General features: G+C 35.3%; 1 protein-coding gene across 2 annotated transcripts; it reads right to left on the reverse strand.

Moving 5' to 3' along the window:
- Window positions 1-1,769: 1,769 nt before the first annotated feature.
- On the reverse strand, window positions 1,770-12,979 carry htr2aa (5-hydroxytryptamine (serotonin) receptor 2A, genome duplicate a). Of its 2 annotated transcripts, none has more exons than XM_046845040.1 (4): window positions 12,790-12,979; window positions 11,837-12,597; window positions 5,632-5,832; window positions 1,770-3,545 (listed from the first exon to the last, which is right to left on the reverse strand). In XM_046845040.1, exons 2-4 carry the CDS (start codon window positions 12,156-12,158, stop codon window positions 2,836-2,838), a joined length of 1,233 nt encoding a protein of 410 aa, XP_046700996.1. In that variant the 5' UTR covers window positions 12,159-12,597; window positions 12,790-12,979; the 3' UTR covers window positions 1,770-2,835. The 2 variants fall into 2 exon arrangements, with proteins under 2 accessions (XP_046700996.1, XP_046700997.1); XM_046845041.1 differs by having other exon boundaries at window positions 12,782-12,979.
- Between the last annotated feature and the right edge of the window lie 5,271 nt (window positions 12,980-18,250).

The following is an 18,250-nucleotide window of genomic DNA, read 5'->3' on the forward strand; positions in this document are numbered from 1 at the left end:
AAAAGGCCTGCGGGCGACTCATGTGGTCCTTGCGGGCGAAATGGTCTGCCTTTCTGCAAGCACTTGGGCAAAACTCCTTTTTAACCATGTTGTGTATTTTATCCGAGGTGATTATTAAGTCCCTCTTTACACAGCCACATCTAGATTTGTCACGTCATTCAAAAGTGGACAAACACAGGCCAGAACCTGCGTTTTTTACTTGTGTGTGACATGTCGGATCTGTCCCCTGCTTTATTTTTTTATGTGTTCAGGTTTCTAAATACCTGTGTATGTGTGCAAATTTGCATGTTTGTTGCTGTGAATTGTCACTGTTGGTGACCCCTGTTTTAGACCAACAAATGCATCACTAAAAAATCATCTTTTTCACCGAAGGCCTTACATATTTTATCTAGACAATTCTAAATCGCACACTGCATTATTACAACAGCATGGCTTCATAGTAGAAGTGACTTTTAACTGACCTGGCCTATCTGCAGTAAATACCTTTTAACAAATGGAAACATTTAGCAGATCATGAAACAAAAATATATGGCCTTGTCCCAACTTTTCTGAAACATGCTGCATGCATCACTAAAAAATTGCCTTATATTTTCCGATATTTTTCCTTAGTTTGAACATTGGATATGCATTTTGAACATTGCATTCTGTTTTTATTTATAGTTTACATTATTTCCACCTTTTTTTGGAATTGGGATTGTAAAAGGAATGATTGTTATTGAAAGTAATTTGTCCCATCATCGATTTGCCTGCCGTGAAATGGGTTTAATGGTAAATACCATAGCTTTCCAAAGTGCTGGGTCTGTGACTGTTTCCCAATGTGAGCTGCCTGTGATGCCCTTTATCCAGTGACAACCTTCATTTATCAGATTCATTAGGTGTTTTTTTAAGTGCTCATTAATTAGGATTAGAGAGAGATTTTGTCATATATAAATGATTTAGTTTTACTAAACAGAGATCCGTTCCTCTCTTTCCAAACTTGATGATATCTGGCATTTTAGAAAAGCATTTGAGAGCACATACAAACACATACCCACAATAGTATTCATTAAGTTCTATACTTGTGTTAATATTTAGAAATGTCTTCATTTGGTTTGTTTCACTAATGTATATGTTTATTAATAAAATAGAGGCACACAAGTACGTTAGAGCTGACAGTCTAACACAGACACATTAAGTCAAGTCAAGTTTATTTCTATAGCGCTTTTCACAACATTGTCTCAAAGCAGCTTTACAGAATCTAACAGTGAAGGTGAATGATGTGTATTTATCCCTGATGAGCAGCCATGGTGACTGTAGCAAAGAAAAACTCCCTTAGATGTTCTGAGGAAGAAACCTTGAGAGGAACCAGACTCAAAAGGGGAACTCATCCTCATTTGGGTGACATCAAGAGTGTGATTATAGTCTTTAAACAATACAGAACACTGGAGAGTGAGAACTAACATGAGCACTGGAATGTAAGATTATGAGTAATGTCGTTTCTACTGTCTTATACAGTTATTTTGTCGTTATAAAACTAGGAGCTACTGAGCGACTCATAAAATATCTCAACATTTGAGATCATCACAGATCCAACACCAGCTTCTCCATGCAAGAGCCTTTAAACACTCCAGGAGGTCCAATGTCCAAACTCCACACATGAAGTGGAATCCAATAGGCACTGGTACGTCTCTACATGCTTCAGGATGTTTGCATAGTTGGCATCTACTTCTTTAATGGTCCATAAGGTGGGACGTGACTGGGGCTGGAGCAACCTTAGGATGCCTCGGGAAGAGTAGAGAAAGAGAAGCAGTGGAGAGAAGTTAGCATAGCTGCTGTTCATGATATTAACAAGTTGATAATGTGCATGAGATCAGATGTGCTGGTGCACAAGGTTCTGATATGTGATGTGTGTTAAGTGTAGGCCTTGCTAAAAAGATATGTTTTTAATCTGCACTTAAACTGGGAGAATGTGTCTAAAACCCAAACACAATAAAGTGAAATTATGAAGGCTGCTCTATAAAATCAGGTGTAAACCTACTTGTATATGTGCAACAGGTAGTACTATTGCTTCTTTTATCAGATCTCTATAGGTGAGTTTGACATTTTAATGATTTAACCTATCAATAAATAACAAAGCAATCACAAGTATAACTTTATGACATAATAACACAATAACATGATCTTTAAGCAAGGAAGCAGTTTTAGGAGTCATATATGGAAAGTATTCTTTGGGACTCTTTATTAAGAATAACATGGAAATCATTTTGTAAGTTTCTATGGTATGTTAGAAAAGAATATTATAATATACTGTGTATTTGTGGTACATTTACATACCTGTAAAACAAACCATAAGACAGGAGGTAAAATGCTTGTCAGAAACTGCATTTACTAAGCAGGCTGAGTTAGAGAGGATGTTTGACCAGACTGGAACCTTTTCTTTCTTTCTTTTTTTTTTTTTAATATAAAATAATTATATCCAATCACTTCCACACTATTAAGTTCTTTCTATAGACGTGATCTTTTTGAAAGGACTTTTTCTAAGAACCTAAAATTTTTACACAGCATTTACGGTTCTGTGAACTTGAAATCAATTTGAAGTTTTTCCACAAGGCTGGTTTGTTCATACATCATTCTTTTCAAATATAATGACTCCACATAATTCTCCATGAATACATCTGTTTTTAGCTCTTTCGATGCAACAGAGCAGACCATATTGGGATTTCATCCTCAGACATAGACCAAGATGAATAGAAAACATTTTTCAGTTACCTGGCTTCCACATTTTTAGAAAGTTGACATTGCAAAAAACTCTAAAGCATCAGCATAACCACCAAACTTTCAGCTCATACACTATGTTCAGACACAACTAACACTTTCCTCAGTGATTCTTTTACAATATTCTAGTTTTTGCCTTTTAAGTGGTGAAGAGAAATCTCCCAAAGCCTCAGCTATTGCTGACTGGTACGCTAATGGAGGGATAGTGTTGACTAGAATGAGCCTCAGTGGTTTCCTCTCCTCTCTATACTGGCATTTTACAAATCTAGCAAAGGCAGAACGATACGTTTTATTGAATAGAGTGTAGACCAGTGGATTGACAGCTGATGAAAGGTATCCAACCCACACAAAAACATTATGAAGTCCACTGATTATGTCATTGTGGCAGATGGTGGAGTCACACACGGCCACCAATACATTTGTAACAAAAAATGGGCACCACATGACGACAAAAAGGATAAACACAATTCCCAGGACTTTGGTTGCCTTCTGTTCATTGCTGAGGGTCAATGAGCGGCGCAGGAAAAGCTTCTTCTCATAAGGGAGGAAGCCCAATGCTAAACTACCACTCCACCTCGGGCGTGGCACCAACCGATCCAAACAAAGTGTTGCTTCGCTCTGAAGGGCGCTGATAGTCAGGAAGTATGTTACCACCATGATCGTCAATGGCATGAAGAAGGCCATGAAGGAGCCAATGAGCACAAATGAGCTATCTGTCAGGAAACAGCTTCCTTCTTTGAACACTTTTGTGTGGTCATGAAGGCCTAGGACTGGGATTGGCATCGAGATACCTGCGAGGAAAATCGAAAGGAAATTAGAATTAGACACTGATAATTGATCATATTTAGAGTTCAGTTACATGCATGTAGTGAGCATTTTTTACTGCACACACATTGGGGTTAATTTGGAATAATATGATTATTGTTAAATGAAATTTGCAGTGAATATTATTATACATATAATGAACACTACATTAGTGTAGTGTTGACTATTTTTATTTATTACTGTATATTTACAGTACTCTTTCTTTTAATAAATCACTAAAATATCCATGTTTGTCCTATTTAAGGAACCATGTTTCATATTTCTTTATTTTTAGTGTATTTGTTTACAGTTTATATGATTCAGTAGTGTTGCTTGGTATTGTATGATTGTGCCTTGAATTTAAAGAAGAGGAAAGGAGAAGGGCTACTGCTATTCATAAAATAATGTTTGAAATTTGTTTGCTGTTATTATTATTATTTTTATTATTGAAAGAGCACCTCAGGTTATTCCCCTTCTCCTATTACTGTGAAGAAGCCTATATTTTGCAACCTTTTTTTTGTCAATATATAATGCATTAAATAAAAATACACTTCCTATACCATGGTAGAGCCTGGTAGAGACATTTGGGGATACACTATATGAACAAAAGTTTATGGACACCTGTTCCTAAAATTGGTAAATAGTTTTCGAACATCCCATTTCACAATTTAGTCTCTATTTGCAGTTATGAGTGCATCTGGGTAGATGTTCCACTACATTTTGGTGTGATTGCCACGATTTGTGCTCATTCAGCAGTCAAGGACTAATGAAGGGTGAGGAGGCCTGGGGTGAAACATTCCAATTCATAATGTTCTCTAAGGTTAAGTTCAGAGCTCTATAGAAGGCCACTGATTATTTTCCACTTGAACCTATGTAAACCATATTTTCATGGAGCTGTCTTTGTGCACAGGGTTCATTGCCATCCTGGAACAGATTTGGGTCTCCTGATTCATAGGAAGGGAAATATTAATGCTACAGAATCCATTCAACCAGACATCGTATAAAAGCCTTTAGCTTTGTGGTAACAGTTTTGGGAAGAACCATATATAAGGCTGGAATTGTCAGGTGTCCCAGTACTTTTTCTTCCATATAGTGTATCTGATGTTTCAGATCTATCAACTTCACTCTTTATCAATTTCTTCCAAAATAATTCAGCTGTTTTTATTTTTAGAAGCGTGGAGTATAATATGCAATTAGAAATCTCCAGACAAGGCAGCTGCCAAAATGGTGGCTTACATCGGTTATTATGTTTAAAATAAGTCATTCATTAAACAGTGTAAGTATTTCCTACACTGAAATGGTTCATTGTATAGAAAATATGCAAAAGCCTTTGCCCAGTATGTAAATGAAATTATTCATTGTATTAAAAAGCTTTTTATTATAGATCAAGCAGGTTATATAATCCTAGGCACATGTTAGAAACGAAACATTGAGAGGCAGAATGCATTTCCAACACATTGATTCATTGATGTATGTTCCTTGTTTAGATTAGTTACATTAACCTTATAAACTGGTACCAGATTCAGGTTAACAAAATTATAAATTGGAGTCAAATATTTGTTTAATAAAATTACCACATGCAGTTAACCTTTGGATACACCTCTTTCCTGCAGTAGGTTATACAGTTTAGCAGATTTGTCCCCTACAGCAACAGAAAAATTTGGCCCAAGGTCAAAGCACACTGATGACCACTTAAAGTATTCGGAGACAGTTTTAAAACCATGGGATTCTTTTTTTAGAATCCTTAACCATTTGCAGACATTTTTTTGGTTGTAATAAATTGTTTTTAAATCCATATTTTGCCATTGGGGAGATACTGCTTTCACTCTTTTATCCATGTATTGCGATTCCATTTTCTTATTATTAATATATTTCTAAGATGTCTATATCTTATTTTGTTGTCCTTATGCTTGTCTTTTTTTGATTTTTTAAAAATCTTTCATCATAAACAACCTCCTAAACTGTTTGACTGGCCATCTCAAATTTATTTAGCATAAGGAAAGCAAAAAGCGATAAAAATATTATTGAGTTACAGTGAGGTTTTAAAATAGCAATGAATTGTACATAACTCACTGGCAGAGATGGTCCAGACAGCGGTAATCTTTGCACGGGCACGCCAAGCAGATTTGGCACGGCTGTGAGCTAATGGATTGCGGATAGCAATATATCGATCTACCGAGATGGCACACAGATGCATGATGGATGTTGTGGAAAGCAGTACATCAAGGTAGATCCACAGTGGGCACAGGATGGCAGGAAGAGGCCAAGAGTAACCTACCACACACAAACACAAAAGGCAAATGCATTTATCAAATATCAGGCAGCAAAATTTTACCTATCTAAAAATAGTGCCATAATGGTTTTTTTTTTTTTTTGGAATTGACAGTGGTAGAAGAAGTACACAGACTATGTGGTTAAGTTAAAGTAGGGATTCACTCTTTAAAATATGACTCCAGTAAACGTAAATGTGCTTCGTTTAAACTTTCACTTGAGTAAAAGTACAAAAGTATTTGCTTTCATATGTACGTAAGTATCCAAAGTAGTATGATTCATTACCGCTATAATGTTCCTATTATCATTTTTGTCACAAGACTCCTTGATTAATTAACTCAGTTTATGTGAAAAGACTCTTATGTGACTCTCAGCACAACAATCTATTAATAGAATGATATTAATGAGTCAAACACTGATTGATATCTATTACAATTATCATGAGCCTGAAAACCTTTTTTCCAACTACTTCCAAAAAATTGTACCAGTTAAGGCCATGAGTGTTGTGGCAAGTTAGCGTCCGGAGATTCTTCCATTATTTATTCCTCTCTAAATGTTTGCTGTTGTACTGATGATGACCTGTATGTTATTGGTAAATAGATACACCAAGCTCCAGACAAAACGAGTTTAAAACCAGTCAAAACGAGTTTAAAACTCTACCCTAATTGGTGGCTGGCTGTGTGCTTGACCAGTTATGTTTTTATCCACTCATAAATAAAAAGGTGCAAATAGTAGTTAAGTAAAAAGTAAGAAATTTGACTTTGAATTGTAGTGAAGGTAAAGTAAAAGTCTCCCCTAACGAAAATACTTCAGTATAGTTGAGATATGTGAAAAGGATACTTAAGTGCTGTAATGAATTACATTTACTCCGTAACTGTCCACCACTGAGAATTGTTAACAAAAAGATTCAAGTTGTCAGGTGGCACATGACTGATAATCACCAACTCAGACACTGGGCCAGTGGGGCTCATTATCCTTGGTTAGAGCTGAACCTAATTATGGTTGTGAAATCATGCAGTGATGTTCAAAAGCACACTTAGACTCTGAAATGCTCTCAGACATAAAAAGACACAGTTAATAGCTAAAATGATCACAGGAAGCCACCGTGTGGTTCAATGGGTGAAGGGGCAAAGCCAGTCATGTGAAAGTGATGTGATAGACACTAATACATATTAGGTCCTTGAAATTAAAATGTGGGAAAAGGGATCTAAAGTGATAACATGAAAAAAGTTTAGTTTTTTTGGCAAAAGACGTAATACATAAGATTAGACTTTTCCAAATTTCCTAATGGTTTTGTGATTGTATCATCAAACTTACGGAAATATATTTTGGACATTTAACTAAAGAGAAGGCTGATAAAGTTGTCAGCTGATAGCCACAACTGTCAATCATATAACTCTCAAACATGAAACTTGTCAATTTTAAAGCTGCTCATATTTGCTCCTGTAACTTGAGAGGTAACAGTTTAGTTGGTTTGGGTGTTTTATAAGGATGTCCTCTGGTTAGTTTTTGAATGAACTGTGTCAGGCCCCTCCCACTGTGCAGATCAAGTAGCTGTTGGATAGATTAAATTAAATCGCACAGCTTCCCTAGAAGTAGGTGGAATCTATGGACAACAAATAAATAATGGAATATATAGTATCTATTTCTTTTTCTATCGGCTTCTCCCATTAGGGGTTGCCACAGTGGATCCGTCTTTATACCCCCCTGTCCTCTACATCTGCCTCTTTCAAACCAACTACCTGCGTGTCCTCCCTCACCACATCCATAAACCTTGGCCTTACTCTTTTCCTCCTTCCTGGTGGCTCCATCCTCAGCATTCTTCTACTGATATATCCCCTTATACCCTCTGCACATGTCCAAACCATCTCAATCTCGCCTCCCTCACCTTGTCTCCAAAACGTCCTACATGCACTGTCCCTCTAATAAACTCATTTCTAATCCTGTACATCGTCGTCACTCCCAACGAAAACCTCAACATCTTCAGCTCTGCTACCTCCAGCTCCACCTCCTGTCTTTTACTCAATGCCACTGTCTCCATACAACATCTCAGATCTCACCACAGTCCTATAAACTTTCCCTTTCACTCTTGCAGATACTCTTCTATCACAATGGAATATATAGTACATAAAATAATATAGTATCTTATTATACATTTTACAGACAAAAGTATTAGGACATCTGACTCATCCAGCCATATGCAGTTCTTCCCAAACTGTAACTTCAAAGATAGAGGCACACAATTATAAAGGATGTATTAGGATGCTGTATCATAACATTTTCCCTTCATTTAAACTAAGAGTCCAAAAACTGCATGACAACGCAACAATGCGATTTCAAAGAAGATATGGTTTACATGGGTTGGATTGGAGGATGTTGAGTGTCTTGCTATCATGCTCAACTCTATTGAACAACTCTAGAGAACATCTACAGAAGAATGGGTTATTATAACAGAATAATTCCACTAAATGTGGAATGGGATGTTTAAAAAGCACATAGGACCTAATGGTATGGTGTATGTCTTATGTCTTATCTTGTGTATTATTTTATATTTGATGCATTCCAGCTAACCTAACTCAAAGGTGTTCTGTGGGTTTGTAAGCCACTTGAGTTTTTTTTATATGTAATGGATGACTGGATAAATAATATGGATATATGTTGTGTTTATATGCACTAAAGAAAAAAGAATAAACAATATTTGGAAAAGAAGATGAGAGCAAAAGGGTGTGAATTGAGGTATGTTGAATAAAATCAATATTTGGGTGTGCATGCGTGTGTGGGAGTACTTGCTCGCCATTATTCTGTACAAATAATGTTAACCATTAGAACAAATAAATTGACACATTCAGTTTGAGTAAGCACTTACCCATCAAAACATTGATTTTTTATTTTTTTTATTTTTTTATCTTTAATACACAGAGGGGAAAATAGAACACAAATATAGAGATGGGATGAAAATCACAGAATAAAAGAAATGAAAAAAAGAATGGTACAGTACTACAGGAAAACTATAAAGCCATTCAAAAAAGAAATGCAGTTTGATGCAGCAGTGTGCATTTTACTATTCTGCAAAAATCAATGATCTAATTATGACAAAAACCTCACACACACACACACACACACACACACACACACACACACACACACACACACACACACACACAAACACTTCCTTTAGAGAAATACAGCAGCCTTATATGTGTTGGTAATTCTACCCTAATATCAAATTTAACTTCAGTAACCAAAAGCTCATATAGACAAGGTAATTGTTAAAGAGGGCAGGTAGGGTTTTTCACTGCATGTGGTATACTGTTATGTGACAGTTTGAAAAGCAGTGGCCGGCATTACATACATAGGTATGTCTCAGAGGGGACACTTTTTAGGCTGCAGAATAAATGACAACTTGGTTCCTATGTAGAAAGTAATTGGCACAACATTATTATTATTATTATTATTATTATTATTATTATTATTATTATTATTATTATTATTATTGTCCTGTCCACTTTATGAAAAAGTCTGAGCCTCCTGATCTGGGGAAAAATCACTACTGACCCTTTGCACCATGGACACAACATCTTTACAACATCTTTTTCTCCCTTCATGCAGGCTCTACAGACTTTTGTTCACCAAGACTTCCAGACACAGGAACAGTTTCTTTCCCCAGGCAATCAGTCTCATTAACAACTCACTATTAATATATTCCCTGCTTCATATCATATCTATAAGTACTGCCCTATCAGTACTGTCAGTCATCACAATATCCTTATATGTTACACACACTATGGCTGCTGTATATTGTACAAAGTTCTAAAGTAACTATTTATCATACCTGACACACAATAATGTCATTTGCACTACTTTAATATTCATACTGTCTATATTGTGTTACATTGTCTGCATCGTTTTGTATAGTCTGTTTTGTCTTGTCTAGTCCAAGCTGAATGTATAGTTTAATTTATGTCTGTACTTTGAGAGTCACTAACAGCTGGAACCAAATTTCTTGTGTGTGTCAATGCACTTAGCCAATAAACCTGATTCTAATTCTGATTCTGATTCTGATTCCATAGCCAAGCTTTTAGTAATGCTAGATGCTAATGATCAACATCTGTCCACCTTAATAAAAATAGCAAGCATAATACTATTATGATTCTTATTCAATACTGTAGCAAAATGAACATGTAATAGGAGCACCACAGTAATATGCACACCATCAATATGTAGCAGTGATTCATTCATGATTTATTTTTCAAAAGAGTGGTTGCTAAGTGTTTAAGATGATGGGTTACTGCTTGGAAGTTTAGGGGTTCAAGCCCTAGTATCACCAAGCTGCCACTCTCGGGCCCTTAAGCAAAGCCCTTTACCCTCTGCCATCATGTCTGACCCCCAGCTCTTAACCAAGCTGGGATATGTGAAGAAAATATACACTGTGCTGTAATGTGTATGTGACAAATAATGGCTATTCTATTTTTCTATAAGCTTATTAAACAAAGAAAAAATCAGATTACTTATTTAAAGCAAGACAATATAATAAATTACTCTGTAGAAAACAAAATAACTATATCAGATCAGCAGTAAAAAGCCAAAAACCTCTGCTCTAGATGCCTAACATGATGATAATTCCAGATCAGTTGAACTGTTTCCAAAAATAATAAACTATTCCATTATCACTGGCTAAGTACTTAAATCTTTTTAGCTAACAGTTGACCATTTGACCAATTTAAATGCTACAGTAATCTGGTCGGATTTTACACAAACTGCTTGCATTTCGAGTGTCTGGAATTTAAACACAATGGTGCGAAAAACAAACATGAATAACATATAATGTACAAATAATGTTTTTTTAAATTATTATTATTATGATTTAATGATTGAACTCTCTTTCACTTAATGTGCTTAAGAACAATTGTTAAATACCTACAGCCACATTTCAAGTACAGTGGGGGAAATAATGATTTGATCCCCTGCTGATTTTGTGAGTTTACCCCCTTACAAAGAAATGAGCAGTCAACCTCTTCCAGTCAAACCGCTCCACCACCATGGGAAAGACCAAAGAGCTGTCAATGGACATCAGGGACAAGATTGTAGACCTGCACAAGGCTGGAATGGGCTACAAGACCATCAGATTGTAGCCTTGTCATATTGGAAGACTCATCCACGACCCATCTTCAGAGTTCTGGCTGAGGCCTAAAGGTTCTTGTCCAAGATTCTACAGTGTGGATGGTGTTCTTGGGGAGATATTCAGCATTTCTCTGCCTCCAAACATGGCATGAGTTCAGTTCATACCAAAGAGCTAAATTTTGGACTCTTTCTCACCAAGCTTCTTGCTGAAGGTCTTGTAGCCCATTCCAGCCTTGTGCAGGTCTACTTATTCCTGATGTCTTTGGTCTTGCCCATGGTGGTGGAGAGGTTTTAATGGAAAAGGTTGATTCTGTGATTGGTGTCTTTTTTACACATAGTAAGTTCATATTGGGAGCACTCTCCTAAAGGGACACCGCTAATTTGGGTCTTTGGGATTCAGAATTCTTGCCAATTTGGTTCGGGATCAAATACTTAATTCACTCGATCATAAACAAGATTTTATATATATATATATATATATATATATATATATATATATATATATATATATATATATATATATATATATATATATATATATATATATATATATATATATATATATATATATATTGATTTATTATTTTTCAAATACAAATTAAGTTATAACCTTTCTTATAATTGTAGGTTTTTTTATATTCTCTCTCTCTGTTAAAATAAACCTACCATAAAAATTCTAGACTGTTCATTTCTTTGTAAGGGGTAAATTTACTAAATTAAATAATTATTTCTACTGTAAACAGCATAGAAATATATCTATATATTACATATATTATATCCATATAAGAAATATATATTATAATCCTAGCCATTTGTAAACAAATTAAAAAGCTAGCACATAATATCTATACTACAAAAATGAAGAAATAAAATATAGCCAACCCACCATACAAGATGGTCACCATGGAGATGGGCATGACAAGGATGCCCAATAGCATGTCAGCTATAGCCAGTGACATGAGGAAGTAATTAGTGGCATTCTGCAATTTACGCTCCAGTGTTACAGCCATGATAACAAGGATGTTTCCCGTAATGGTGACGACCACAATTAGCATGATCAACAGTGCTGCCCAGTTCTTCTCATGCCCAAGCTCCGATTCCTGGCCCAGACATAAACTTGTTTCCAAATTTGAGAGGTTGCTGAGCTTTAAGTATTCCATGCTTTCACTGCAGCTGAGAGAGAAGTTGTTGTCCTTGTGGCCTTGCATCTTCTATAAGTCAGGTTTAAAGTCAGCCCACTTAATTGTGCTTATAAAAGTGTAACCTTGCTGGAGAAATACTTCTAGAAATAACACAGCGTAGATTTAAGGTCTCTATGTGTCTTGCTCCAGAAGACCTCCCACAATGTCCTCCTTTTATGGATATTCTTTTAAATGGCTGAAAGCCTACATAAAAACTTTTTTCTCTAACAGGAGACAAACTCTCTCCCACTTTATTTTAGAAATTTTATGTCATAAGATCAGGACAAGAAATACAACATAATTGTGTTCAGTTCTCCATAAGAATTTGATCAATGGACTTGATCCTGCCATGCTGAGGGTCAAAGAGATGGAGACACACAAACATAGCATTACATTGCATTACTGAGAGTGAATCCGAGACTTGGAGCTCCTTAGGTGTTTGTCTGGTCTTCTGTGATCCTACAGTCTAAGATGAAAAGAAAAAAAAAAACATCAATAAATATAATTACAGAATATACAGTGCACACACATTTAGTTTTTACACACACACACACACACACACACACACACACACACACACACACACACACACACACACAAACCACACAATACTAATAAAAAAACAATGTGATAGAAAAAAACAGTCTCACCAACTTACTATAAAGGCTGTTTGTCTTTCGAGGTTGCTCTGTAACAAACTGCTACATTCATACACACTCTCAAGACAAATACTCAGAACGCGCTCCTCAAACACACCAGTGATCACACCAGCACTGATCTGTTTTTCACTCCTTTTCTTTGCTTGTACTCTCCCTTTCTCTCTCCCATCCCTCACTCTCCTCTCTTTCTCTCTCTCTCTCTCTCTCTCTCTCTCTCTCTCTCCCACCCCTCACTCTCTCTTGCTCTTTTCCTATTTATTAGGTTTCTCCTCCTCCTGTAGGTGTTTTAACCATCTCATTGCCTCTCTGTATATCTTTCTATCTCTATATATTACCTTCCTTGTGAGACATAACATGAGAGAATGGGAAAGAGGGAAAGGTTGGGAGAAAGGGAATTTGATTGATATCTATTGAAGAAGATCTGGTAGAACAAAGATGTGTGCATCAAAACCTGTACCACAGATAAATACTGCAAACAATGACTAAAAAATATCTTAATTTAAACAGACAAGTTTTCTAAACCACTACAAATCTACAGTATGAAAAATTCAGCTTTTTCTGTATAACAGAGTGCACTGCATTCCCCTACAATGCAACTGCATTTTCATTCACTCATTTAGCTGTACAACCTTTTAGAATACAGTACATTTACTTTTTACTATTACATTACGTCAAATTAGCTGCTGACATTTAATTACAAGGAGACTTGCAGGGTGGTATAATAAGGTTAACTAGATTTCTCATTTTAGAGGCTCCTCTTCTGTGTGGTGTAAGATGTCATCTTTCTTAGTATTTAAACCTCACATAAATAAGTATTAAACCTAAAGGAATATGGCAAATATGCTAGAAGAAAATGCAGGAAAAAAAATAAAATGATATCAAAGTTATGTTCAATTTGGAGAACAAAAACACAACAATTGACTGCTGCTTGACTGTGTATAATCAGTAATCATGTATAACTTCACATTAGTTACTGTATGTTCAAGAAATAAGAGCAGTACCTTACTGAATAATATAGATCACCTATCCACCTTATCAACTTCTCATCAAATAAAGTTCTTCATCCCAAAGTCCAATTTAGCAGTTATGAATGATCTACCATGCTTGCATATATTGCTGCTTGTTTAAATTACACACAGGGCTGAAAAAAGCACTGAGCAATTATACTTTAATGAAATAATGAATGCATAGATGTTTTAAAATATTACTAAGTAAATATTATTAAATATAATAAATATATGAAATCATAGCAGATGGATTACATTATTAGTGTTTCGTTTATACAGTGAATAAAATATAAAATAGTTTAGTCACTATTTTACCTAAAGCAATGCCTTTGTTTTTTAGATTTATTTTTGACCAATGCAAAAGACATATTTTAGAATTCCACAAAATATGTGTAAATAAAGAAAATGACGGATTACATGCTAGTAACTTCCAGCATTATAAAATCGCTGTTTAGCTGCCTAGTACAATTCACCACCAGACCACAAGAGGGTGCTGTCTGAGAAATACAGGACCCTTTTTATGAACGTATGCATTTCCTCTCACTCATGAAACCATTTGATTTGATTACTTTGCATAGGTCATTGATGATGCGAAGTTTTGGAAGGAAAGCTGCTTGCTTCAGATAATTACAGGGGTTTCGGCTTGATCACGTGTTTCATGTCAGAGTACATTTACACTGTTACAATTACATTTGTATTGTTATAAATCCCGACACCTGTCCTGATTGTTCCATGTTTACAATATACTATTCAGTTATGGAATACCCTCTTCACTTTAATAAGCTTTACATTAGTTCAATCATGTCCCCCTAATAACCAAAAGCAATCTTCAGTTAAAGCTAAAGTTTTATTAATCTTAGTTATTTCCACAGCCCTTGCCATTAAAAACCCTCATATCTACCCATAATTCCATACTTTATTTAATTTACACAAAAAGAACAAGAGATATGAGATGTTTGAAGAACTGGTTGATTAAGGGCTTTTTTAAGAGTGAAATGTCACACTGTCACACTACAGAGAAAGAGAAATAGATAAATCATATTCAATCATATATTCTTTATTATCCATCACAGGTATGCTTTTCTCCTTTTTTATCCATTGGAAATGCTCCTGGATTTGGAAATGTTTGCAGGCAAAAAAAAAAAAAAAACACAGCATGCATGATGGGTGACCTCTTAATTTACTTATTCTTTTTGGAAAAGGGGGTGTTTCCCCAAAACCTCTAGAAACATCTATTTCACGCAGTGATAATGAAATCCATGGAATTTAGTGAATGCCCATGAAACCGCATGGATGTTCACACACCTGTTTTTGTATAATTTAATAATTTAATGTTGTTTTAACTGAACCTTTGTCTAGAAATGTCAGAGAAATGTCTATTTCTCTAGAGTCTCGGGTCAAGAACCTCAAAGAGTTTTTTAACAGCCATCATCCATGTCAAATATAAACTGTTCTACAGGTTTAGAAACTGAATGATCTATTTTAAATAATCTGCAATAACACCCTGAATTCTTTATTTTTCTACTGCAAACAACTACCATCAAGCAAATAATCTAAGTGCACTAAGAAGATTGTGCAACCTCCCAACTGATTAGACTCTACCATCTCTAGTTTATAACTGATGCTGTTTAAGAAAGAACATCATTCCTAAGGGGTTACAATCAACAACAACTATGACTATAGATTACTGCAATCCTGTAGTAGAAGAAACTGTTAACAACTATAGATATTGATCAAACCTGTAGGTGGTAATGATAGACATGACTGCATTTAACATTTCTCAGAAGATTCTATTTAAACCAGGATATGATACTCTGTGTATCAAGGTGAAATATGGAAAAAGATGAAAATTCAACTCTTTGAGTGAGCATGTAGCCATGGCAACATCAAGGTATAACGAACAATCTGGATTACATGACTTGTTAAATTATTTTTATTTATTTATCTACAGTATATATATATATATTTGCTTTGCATCAGTGGTCATTAGGGCTTCTGCTATCGATTAATCGAGTAATTGAATAAGAAGTACTTTTTCTTTATTAAAGAGCAATGCTAAATAAGAGAGAGAAAATAAGACAGGTCTCTTAAAATGAACAAATAATTTGTTTGCTTTTTAGAAAAATTTACATTTTTACTGCTGAAATTGCAAACAAGAATATCAGTGAAAACTAAACCCATTTATCGCATTTAGTTGCCATATTACATCAAAATACAAATACATTGTGTTCAAAAGTCTCTCCACAGTGGCCGTGTAAATTAGGTTATGGGAAAATATGGAGCAGATTTTTTTACATTCTATATTTTCTCTGAAATGTTTTCTCTACTTGTCTCTACTTGTCTAACTGTTTTCTCTACTATGTTTTCTCTACTTGTCTTTTGACATTTCCATAAGTTAAGAAATGTCTGAATAAAGTTGGTGATTATATCTGGGTGATTGCATTTATTGTCAAAAACATTTTGAACCTTGTTAATAAATCCAAAATCCAAAATAATATTCTGATCTGAAAGTTGGGATTATGTTTACAGTACAACATAATTCATATGTATACAGTTAAATTATGTTTTTTTTGTACACATATGAGATATTGAAGTAAATAAAAACATGACTGTTCAACAAATATATAGGCTGAGGCATAATATTTAAAAGATTTGTAAATTATGCTTCTGCCATAAAGAGGCAAAACACAAACACAGTGTTAAAACAATTAAAACAAACTGTTTTGTGTTTACAATTTTAAACATATTGACTCAGTCTGTTCCATTATGCCTGGATTTCTGCATTAGTCTTTATAATTTGCTTTATAAACCTCATTTACTTTAACAGTGTAAATTAATTACATTTTAAAATTACATTGGCACAGACGCAAAGAAAGATGAGAATTACTACAAATTTCTACTACAAAAACTTCCTGTAACAGTGTAGGGTGACCCACCCAATGGCCCAACAATGGAATCCACTGACGTGGGTGAATTTATACTGCGGGTTAGTCTTTCTCACGCTGCTGTGAAACATTACTGAAATGGATTGCAATTTATTATGAAAATCAAAATTTTAACCTCTAATCTAATGTTAATTTCTAATCAAGATTTAACTTAAATAAATCTAATTGAAACTGATCACCTTATTGGTTGTATTTCTTCTTTAATCGTAATAGATTGTTCTAAGCATTCTATCTTTAAATTATTCATTATAAACCTGGAGTCACTTAGAGGCTAACTATAACTGCTCACAGAGGCACATTTTCCAGTCCAAATCGTAGTCAGAGTATATAACCGTAAACTAATATTCTTTAAGTAGACCGCTCGATGCGTGCTCATGCATAAAGAATAGTTGATTTAGTCACTTTGTTATGACTTGCTAAGTCACTGATAGTCAGAAATCCGAAGGTCCCAGACTCTATGCTCCATCCGAGTATGTACTCAATCAATCAATCAATCAATCAAATTTTATTTATAAAGCACCTTACAGCAGCCAAAAGGAGCACAAGGCGCTTTCCAGTAAAAACAACAAAAGACAACAAAATATAACAACACAATAAAATAGCAGTCGAATCAGAGGCTGCGATTTAAAAACACTCAGCACAGTGATGCTTCGTAGGTGTGCTGGAAGTGCGTTCCACAGCTTCAGTCCCTGGACGGCAAATGACCGGCCTCCAAACTTTTTATATTTGAACTTGGGAGTGACCAGAGAGGTATGTTTAGAAGAGCGGAGAGTTCTGGCTGGTTGGTACTGTCTTGGTCATAGATTTGCGGTAACACCAGACTACATAATCTACTAGATATAAATGATTTCAGAAAATTTCAGTTAATCAAGAATTTTACATATTGCCAGGCAATACTCAATAAACAAATTTCAAATCTAAAACAAATAATAGAAGAAAGTGAAAAGGTTACACAACATGATCAGCAAAAAAACAAATAGTTTAGCAATGCAGTTTACATAAGAATTGTTGAAGCGTTACCTGGCAAAAGAGACACACAAATGCTGTGTGGGAAATTTTGGCTACAGAATGCTTCCCTGAGTGTTTCGCCAAATGTCCTTAAATACTCAAACCACTATAAACACTCATAAATTCAAAGTAATAAAGGGTTTGCAAACCCTTTGTTGGGACAGGAGGTGACTTAGGAGTCTTCCCTTCGTTTGGAGGCCACTCTGTGCAGCTGGGGACGGTTTCTCTTCAACGCCTTGGGTGGTTCAATGAAATGCCGGAGTAAGAACGGGAGGTTTGAGAATGGATTTGGACTGTAGTTAATGAAACAGTCTGCTACATTGACTCAGGACTACAGTTTGCTTCTGATCACCATCACTGTACCACGCAACATTGTATATCTGCTATAAATGGACATTCGGTGCAACCCAGATGAGGATGGTTTCCCTCTTGAGTCTGGTTCCTCTCAAGGTTTCTTCCTTATGCCATCTCGGGAAGTTTTTCCTTGCCACAGTCGCTAC

Source organism: Silurus meridionalis, chromosome 3 (genome assembly GCF_014805685.1).
Source record: "Silurus meridionalis isolate SWU-2019-XX chromosome 3, ASM1480568v1, whole genome shotgun sequence".
Classification (NCBI taxonomy): Eukaryota; Metazoa; Chordata; class Actinopteri; order Siluriformes; family Siluridae; genus Silurus; species Silurus meridionalis.

Bases quoted from the DNA above. Each gene is read 5' to 3' on its own strand.
- htr2aa (XM_046845040.1), bottom strand. From the start codon at position 12,158: ATGCAAGGCCACAAGGACAACAACTTCTCTCTCAGCTGCAGTGAAAGC. The intron at 5,833-11,836 runs GTGGGTTGGCTA...TGTGTGTGGTAG, and splicing joins CATGGTGACCATCTTGTATG to GTTACTCTTGGCCTCTTCCT. The intron at 3,546-5,631 runs GTGAGTTATGTA...TTTTCCTCGCAG, and splicing joins TGTCTGGACCATCTCTGCCA to GTATCTCGATGCCAATCCCA.